This window comes from Hemicordylus capensis, chromosome 2 (assembly GCF_027244095.1).
Source record: "Hemicordylus capensis ecotype Gifberg chromosome 2, rHemCap1.1.pri, whole genome shotgun sequence".
In the NCBI taxonomy this organism is placed as follows: Eukaryota; Metazoa; Chordata; class Lepidosauria; order Squamata; family Cordylidae; genus Hemicordylus; species Hemicordylus capensis.
Window position 1 is genome coordinate 397,320,715 of NC_069658.1, and position 9,284 is coordinate 397,329,998.

At 44.5% G+C, this 9,284-nt stretch overlaps 1 protein-coding gene across 4 annotated transcripts in view; it reads left to right on the forward strand.

Moving 5' to 3' along the window:
- Positions 1 to 9,284, forward strand: part of CACNA1G (calcium voltage-gated channel subunit alpha1 G) — a 492,338-nt gene that overhangs the window by 451,511 nt on the left and 31,543 nt on the right. For 3 of the 4 annotated variants that reach the window (XM_053297969.1, XM_053297970.1, XM_053297971.1), the window contains one exon: positions 2,157 to 2,297. The exons of the other annotated variant lie outside the window; for it this stretch is intronic. In XM_053297969.1, coding sequence (XP_053153944.1) covers positions 2,157 to 2,297 — 141 coding nt within the window. The remainder of the gene's footprint in view (positions 1 to 2,156; positions 2,298 to 9,284) is intronic. 4 annotated transcript variants of the gene reach the window in all.

Sequence of the window (9,284 nt, forward strand, 5' to 3'; positions counted from 1 at the left end):
CTTTCAGAAGCATGGTCTGTTATGGTTGTTGTGGTTTCCAGCACAGCAACATACACACCGTGTCTAGAAAGTCACACTAATGTGCACTTCTGCCTGGGGGGGTCTGCCTGTGAGGGCCTCCTGCAGTGCACCTGAGACCTGGAAACCATGCAGATCCCAAGCACGGGCCACGCTGACTTCCCACCATAGAAGATTTGGGGATGGTAGGCTCTGCGTGCCTATGTCATATACACTGCAGGCTGGGGGACAACAAAACCGAACCTATGCCACATTGTACCTTTGATGTATTTTTTATTTTATTTAAGCATAGCGCCTCTACTCTACAGGTTGTTCACTAACATATGAATCTGTTAGTGTTAGAGCAGGAAACCTCCCATCTAGGTGCCCTTAAATCAATGGTTCCCAGATTCTCCCCCGCCCCCCGCTTGAAATTAGTCATCCAGTTGAGGGCCAGTTTTAATACTCCGTGTATTTATGCACATGTAGCAACATATTGAGCCCCTCTGGGTGTAGCGTGACTAGACAGGAATTGTTCCCTCCTTCTAGAACCCCATCTGCAAACGCATCACTTGCTGATATACTTAAAAGCCTCTCCCACATGGCAAAAAGCAAGCAGGTTCACTGCCTGTTTCTCTCTGTGAATAGTGGGACTCAAGGCTGATTTACATGGGTAACTTGGGGAATCCCCCCAATCTGTGTTGCGTATTCTTTTTTCTCACCTCAGGTGAGAAAGGTTGATGGGGCAGCTCTTGCCTGTGAATTCTAAAGAGCGAATTCCAAAAGAATGGCTAAAAGCAAGAGAGAGAATAGAGCTTGCCATCCAGTCACAAGAGCTTGGGCTTTTACTTCACACATTAACGCATCAGCAGGGTTGCAACTTCAGCATGTCTGGATTCAACATACTCTAGTAATGTTAGCAGGCCAGAATTGCTCAAGGTTGCCAGGATAGCATAGGTACCATTCATTCCTGTATTGGCAATTTAGTGTAGCAGGAGAGATTCATGGGAAGCACACACAATCTCTCCGTTGCATGTCATCCCAGCCTTGAAATGTTAGTTAGGAACATAGGAAGTGGCTTTATACCAAGGCAGACCATTGGTCCATCCATCTAGCTCAGTGACAGGACTGACTGGCAGCAGCTCTCCAAGGTTCCAAGCAGGAGTCTTTCCCAGCCCTACCTGGAGATGCCAGGGATTGAACTTGGGATCTTCTGTGTGCAAAACAGATGCCCTGCCATTGAACCGCAGCCCCATCCCTTCAAACAGCATGAAATCCAGCCAGGGGAAAATAGCCACTACGCTGCTCCAGCAACACCAATTTCCAAACTGTTTTTCTGCTGGCATGCTCAAAGCGGTGTGCAAGTTAAAAAATATGAAATGCAATCAAAACAATGAGAACATCAAACATATGAACTAGTTGTAAATCCTCTCTTTTGGTCATACTGGGAGGAAGCACCATGCATACCAGCACCAGCTGACAAAGAGAAAGCCACTGTGTTAAGTCACTCTCAGTGCTTTTGAAAATTTAATCTTATGCTTATTCTGTAGAGGCTAAATCTGTGACCTGATTTTCAGAGATTCAGAGTGCTCGCATCACAATGTTCAGTGCGAATCACCCAGCACCTCTGAAAGTCATGCCATTCTCAAATAGGTGATGGCAATGTGTGGATTTGAAAGGCTTATTGCTGGGCTCCCATCCCCACCTCCATCTAAAATTGTACATATTGTCGTTAGCTCTGCTGCAGTTGTTCCCTGTCACATCAAGTTTGATAGCCCTGCAAAGTAGGTATCCTGTCGTCAATTAGTAAAAGCTCTCTGTAGCCACTCTGGTTGAATGTAATGTGTCTCAGCCTTGAAGCACCAGTGTGTCTAGTTTTGGTCTAGTGTGTAGTAGTGTCTGAGAAAGGTTCTGACCGTGCTATTACTGCACTGTTCTCTTTCCCTCTCTGTCTCTGTCTCCCCTTCCTGGCCATCCCAACAACTGCTATTCTGTCTGAAAACTTTTGTTCTGTTCCTGTCTCTCTCCTCCCCTTTTCTGTATCTTATACATTCTCTCTCTCTCTCTCTCTCTCTCTCTTTTTCATTTTATTTCACCCCGCACCCCCTCTCTCTCTGGCCTGGCTTATCCTTCTGCATGCAATATGGCACTCCTCCCAGGAAAGACACTTGTTTGATACCATATCACTGCTGATCCAGGAATCTCTGGAAGGAGAGCTGAAGCTGATGGACAACCTGTCAGGCTCTGTGTGCCATCATTATGCCCTTCCAACTACAGAAAATTACAACTCTGAGAAACAGGTTAATATTACTAATTTCCTGCAAAGTTTCTATCTAAACTCAAATCAAAATATTTATTACCCCCCCCAAAAAAAGGGCGGGGGGTTCTGACTTTATCTAAAACTGGGATATCAAAATGAACGCATCTAAAGGACTTTTGTGGGATGACAAACTTATTTCTTTTTGTTTAAGATGAGATGGATATTTACAGCCCAGTCCTACTCATGTTCAGTCAGAAGCCCTACTGAGTTCAATGGGCCTTTGCTTCTCAGGAAATGTGCACAGAATTGCAACCATAGATGGAGTCATGTTAAGACAAGTATTTAGCATTTCCACTTCAGTGCACTAAAGCTAAGGGTTTATGTATGGTAGTGTTATTAAGAGAGAATGTGTAGATCCTGTGTCAATACGTGTCTATTCATCTGCCTGGAAACTTGTACTGAAATTTGTGGGCTACAGTGGGTTGTCACGAATGAATTATTGGTTTGTAACCTGAGGTCAAGATTCAAGGCTGCAGAGGGAAAACTTGAGAAACGACTGCTCATTTAAATTTGGTGGGGGAGAAATATGCTCTGGTGGAACAGAAAAATATTTGGAGGGGGGACTCCTTAAATACCTAGGGGGCGATCTGCACCCCTGTCAAGTTAGGTGTGTCTGCGTGCCCGCATGGAGATTGTTTTAGTAGATTAACTGTGTCAACGTGAATGGAATAATTTAAAACACTTCCAATTCTGTCAGGGCACTTGGTTATCATTAGCTTCACAAGAAAAATTAGCTTCATTCAAATACAATTCCTGGCTGAGCCAAAATACTCTGATCAATGAACACTTTACTGTTAGATTAAAATAACATGTCAGTTAAGCAGGCAAGTTGCTAGTTTTGGCTGCAATATTTGTTTTGTGGTCTAGAGTGTACCTTCGCTAGAGCTTCTATGGTCACTGCAAAGGAATATGGAGTTCAGACCAAAAAAAAACCCCAACCCAACGACTTTGTACACCAGCCTCATCAGTGTTTTGAGAAAGGGTGTTCAGTCATGCTAATACCTGAATAAACTATACACATGTACATTTTTAAAATGCACTCTGACAGTGTTAACAATCTGGTCTGTTTAAAAATTTATTGCAGTGGCTGATGGAGAAAATGGATTCATATAAGCTTCAGTTATCTCCAGGCCAATTTAAATGAGATGCTGGGTACACAAAACACATGTTGCTGTGCAGGTTGCTGTGTAGCAAAGCTTTCTTAACTCTCACGCTAGCCCCTGCTGTTGCAGTGTGTGGGAACTGGTGGGGTTTCCACTAGGGATGTGCACAAACCTGTTCGGAGGCCCTTTTACAGGCCTCCGAACTGGTTCGAACACAGGGCAGTTCGAAGGCAGGAGTGGGGCAACTTTAAGGGTGGGGGAGGGTACACTTACCCTTCCCTCCGGTTTCCTCCCATCAGCGCTCGCTCTCTCCCTGCTGCGTCCCTCCCTGCTGCCCCGTCTGCTCTTCAGACTGGAAGTAGGCAGAAGTAACTCGCACACGTGTCCCACCCCTGCCTTCGAACCAGCCCCCGCCAGTTCCGTGCACATCCCTAGTTTCTTCCACCTGCCTCAGAGGTTGCTGGCATGCACACAGTGCATGCATATGGGCTGGACATGGGTTAAGAACCCCTCAGATTTGACACCATGCCACATGGATAAAGCACACGAGTAAGTGCTTTGTGTGCCCAGCATCTCTTGTTTAAATTTGCCCTCAGAAAGAGGGACAGAGTTTTGGATGCTTCATAAGTTTGATGAAAATAACAAGGTTTGCTTTCCATTCTCTTAACAGTGTGTGGTAGGTTATTTTTAAGAACGTAAAAAGATATCAGCCAGCTTCAGCAAAAAGCCTTGAAGAAAGCACCTTTATTGAGTTGCAATATATGTAAATGGAATTTATTCATTGACTTAACCTATAAGATTCTATATTAACAGCCATAGGCTTCAGATATATAAACCACACAGTCTTATACTGTGGATTTGGCTTGAAATATCAGTGTATCATGGCATCTCCCTCATTTTGGGGCAGTCTCCTGACTGATTTGCAGGCCTTCCTGCCCTTGGCAGCTGAGGTCTTCAGCCAACTCATGCAGTGTTTCGGCTACGCTGCTTCTTGGGGAACTGGTTGCATCAGTGCTGACCACCATGCCTTGAGGACTGGCATGAGCAGGCCTCAACACTGATGTGCAACTGCGTGAAAGCTGCCATTCTAATCAAGTGCCAAAAGACCATCTGTGCTGACTTCATCACATGCTGATTAATATGTACCACTAAAGGTTGAGCCCACTGCAGTGTAGCTAACTAAGACTACAGCTGCCACAGGCTGGAAAAGTCACTTGATTCATCCACTGGGCATAGAGCTGCAGGGAAGAAGAGTCGCATAAGGTGTGAACTGTCTTTCCTAGCTATGGCTATGTGACCCTTTGCTGGACCCTTTGCTGGACTATCTAGCTTTCATTTTTTTAGAGCAGCTGGAAGAGCAAGGCTGCCTGCTGAAGAGCAGAAGCCGTGCAATATCACTCCAGTTCCACAGGGGGCACAAGCAACTGCTACCAAGAAGAAGGTGATCTGTAGAACCAAATGTGCCATGACACAAGAGTTCTTCTGTAGCTGGATCTTGGCTGATTCCCCAGCTTAGGACACCCAAAGCTGCTGTTAGCTGCGGAGGGGATAATTTACAGACACAAAACACTGCAGTTTCTTCAGTGAGCTTGTAGGGAGAAAGAGGTTTGGAAACTCTGCACATGGTCAAGGATCATGCCCAGCTTCTACATAAACTGTAATAAGTGCTATTCAGTCATTTCTTCTTCTTCTGAGGTATGCCTGTGCCTTCACAATGGATTTAACAAGAAAGGGGCAGCTGAAGGGGGAATAAACTCCTCCTGGAATTTTTATCTGGTTTCATTTTTGAAGCATCAGGTAAAGGAGTAGCAAATTGGAGCCTTCTCTTTCCAGAAGGCACAGTGGCACCCACTGTGATTGGTACCCACCGTCACCTAATTACAAGACTGCTTATTGCAACAACCAGTCACAATGCAGCAAATGTAGCTTGTGGCTGAAGTGGTGAATCCTGGAACTAGAAGTTATGGCAGCGGGGCAGGGATAAGCAGATGCAAAGCTTTACATGTCATGTCACCAACCTGCCACCAACTGAAGAACCATATTTGTTCACAGTATCTTATTTTTCTCTTTTTATAATTACTCACTGGGAGTTTTGGTTTGATTAAGCAAATATTAATATGTCTGTACCATGGCGCAGTGGGGGAGTAACTTGCTTAGGGAGCAAGAGGTTGCTGGTTTGAATACCCGCTGGGACTATGGGAAACACCTATATCGGGCAGCAGTGATATAGGAAGATGCTGAAAGGCATCATCTCATACTGCACGGGAGATGGCAATGGTAAACCCCTTCTGTATTCTACCAAAGACAACCACAGGGCTCTGTGGTCTCCAGGAGTCAATACCAACTCGATGGCACAACTTTAGAACTTTACCATCTTCTTAGTTATCATTCCTTAAGGTTTATTGTGGATACGTTATTTAAAAGTTTGAGAATTCATGACACTCAGTGGGCTAATAAACGAACTTTCTTTTCACTAGCAAGGGGTTTTTAAAGCATAAAATAATGGTTGAAATAATTTTGAGGCATCTAAATAGCCTCAAATCTAAATATCCCTATCACTAGATTTTCCTTCAGTGTAGGTGTAACATACCTATAACACCTGAATCATTGTATGTTTTGTGACATGGGACTACCACACTCATCTTTTATTTTATTTTATTTTATTTTATTATTTATTTAACAGATTTCTGTACCACCCCAAACTTTTGAAGACCCAGCTATAGTGTGGGAATCCAAATGAATATCTCATCCATTATCACTTGCTCCAAAGAACTCTCTCTCTCTCTCTCTCTCTCTCTCTCTCTCTCACACACACACACACACACACACACACACACACTCTTACACACTTTCATTTTCACACTTTGGCATTTACCAGCTGATGCAGCAAGTCTTAGGATTAGTCTGGAAGTCTCATATTCAAGAGTACCACCTTCTTCCAAGGACAAGAGGAGTAAATGTTGTGAGAGGAAGCCACAAGTGCAGCCTGCCATATTATCCTGTTGCAGTCCAAAATCCTATGCTGCTTTCATCTTGATTAGCCACTCTGCAAGCCCAAGAATTGATGATCAGGCCACAATTGCCTTTGTCAAGAAAGAGCATGTGTATATTTTAAAACGCACTAAATACCAAATCCACACTCTTTCCCACATGTAAGCTATCACTGCAAATAAGGGATGTGCATTTCAATTCAGCCACAAAACGTTTTGTGTCTGGAAATGGCACTTTCGGACATTTTGTACACCTACCGAACATGAAAAATGCCACAACGGAGATTTTTGTAGCCGAATCAAAATGACCCCATTTCATAAGCGAAGCTTTGTTTTTCGGGGAGAAATTCAGACCTGTTTTGTGATCGCTAGCAGTCTCTCAAGAGTCTCCCTTTAGTTCTTCTTCTGACACTGGTTTGAATTTCCCACCCTTCAGGCCTGTAGATTAGCAGGCAAAAGCAGGGCCAGATGCAGCAGGGAGTTTTCGGAGTGGCAGGAACAAGGACAGGGAGCTTGGCTTGCTGGCCCGAGAGCTCCTTAGTGCGGGCGCCAGTGGCGGGCACAATTGTCCCAAGGATGACACACAGCCATCATGGGTGTTTGGCTGATGGCGGGGTGAAAAGCTGGCGGTGGCGGGCCCTGGCAGAGGAGGCGGGCGGGCGAAAATGGCGGGGAGGGAAGGAGGGAGTCCGACGCCTAGGAGAGAATGGACAGGAGAATGGGCTGGGGAAGGAGAACAGAAGGCGGGGAATGGACTGGGGAAGGAAAACAGAACGACAGGGAACGGGCTGGGGCAGAAGGGAGCGGGGGAAGCAGCGGGGAGATTGGCAGCTTGTAATTCGGCTTCAGAGCAAGTTGGCTCCGAAACCGAAAATTTGGGGTTTCAGGGGGCTTCATTTCGGACCCTATCCAAATTGGGTGGGGCCCCTTCGGATTCAGCCGAAAACAAAACAAAAAAATCTGAAATACACACCCCTACTGCAGATAGATATAAACTGTCACTGCAGGCATGTATGCATGGAAATCTCCTCTGCAAATACTGTGGTGTTCACCATGGGGACCTCCTTTTTCCCCCTGTAGTGGCTAAGCACAATCAGGCTAAGCCCATTTAGTGGAATGGAAAGTAAGTCCTGTTCAACTTTGTGACATTTTCTTCCAGGTAAACATAGTTAGATTTATGCTAGGAGGTTCTCTTCTCATTCTGCTTTCAGAAGGCAAGCTAGTTCTCTTGGCTGAAGAGATTTGAAAATATTGTTAAAATGAAAGCGTGTGTGAGGGAGAGGGTGTGTGTTTTCCATGTGTGATAATGGATGAGAGTTTCATTTGGATTCCCACACTATACCTGTGTCTTCAAAACATAAAAATAAGAAGCATCCTTCTACCATCCAAGCAGTAATTTCTAATTATTGCCCTACTGTGTGCTAATATCTCTTCTGTCTATCACTATTTCACTAAGTGGTGGCCAAATATTCATTCTCGAGGTAGTCCAAAGTTGTTGACCTAGCACTGAGTTCCTAATCTTCCATTCACAACCAGAGACAGAATTTCTAGAATCTCAAATTTCTATTCAGATGTTATGTTGTACCAGTGTACAGATGTCTGTACATTTGTACATGTTTATGTGTGAATGACTGTACCTGTGTTCATTTTAAAAGTGAACCTGAATGCAGGACCTTCAAATGCATGGTACAGGTAGGAAGTGGACTCAGACTGCTGTATCTGTTTTCAACATAACATATGAATCTGGTACAGATCTGTACCTGTATCTATTTTTACACTGTACACTCAATGTACAAGTGTTGAACATGTGTTAATAGGGCTCAGATTTGGTGGCAATGCTGTCATCAGTGGAAACAATTATTTAGAGTTTAGGGAGAAGGCTAGAGTGTAAGTGGAGACTCTACTTGAATCTGATAAGAACACAACATGAAGCCCATCTGAAGACTTATTCTGCAGCAATACATTCAGTGAAGAAGCAATTTTATTCTGTACATATTGTGTCCACAAGTTCATATCCAGCAGAATTGTTCAGAATTGTGAGGAGATTGACTCAGGTTCTCTCCTCTCTGAACTTAGATTTGGATTTTTCATCATCCCGCTATAATGCTTTTAAAAACTTTTTTGCGGATAAAATATCTTACATTCAAGCCAACTTGGACTCCACAGTTATGGCGGGGTCAATTGCAGAGGTGTCCAGTAACTCCTCTGGTTCAATTAGAATGGATTCGTTTCAATTTGTGATTCCTGAGGATGTGGACAAGCTCCTTGGAGTTGTTCAGCCTACCAATTGTCCTTTGGATCCTTGCCCAACATGGCTTATAACATCTAGCAGGGAGGTTGTTGGAGATGGACTAATGGACATCATAAATACCTCACTGAGGAAGGGCAGGATGCCTCAATGTTTGAAGGAGGCAATTGTGAGACCTCTACTTAAGAAACCTGCCCTAGAGCCCTCAGTGATGGATAATTATCGGCCAGTCTCCAACCTCTCTTGCGCGGGCAAGGTAATTGAGAGGGTAGTGACTGATCAGCTCCAGGCAGTATTGGAAGATACTGATTAGATCAATTTCATACTGGCTTTAGAGCAGGCTATGGGGTAGAGGCAGCCTTGGTTGGCCTGATGGATGATCTCTACCAAGGAATGGTCAGAGGGAGTGTGACTCTGTTGGTTCTTTTGGACCTATCTGCGGCTTTCGATATTATTGACCATGGTATCTTTCTGGATCGTTTGAGAGATTTGGGAATAGGTGGTACTACACAGCATTGCATTGTTTCCATTCCTATCTCTCTGGTAGATTCCAGATGGTGTCAGAGGCACTCTTAGGACCAGGCCATGGGGATCTGGCCCAGTCCTCAGCCACCTGGGGGGCCTCC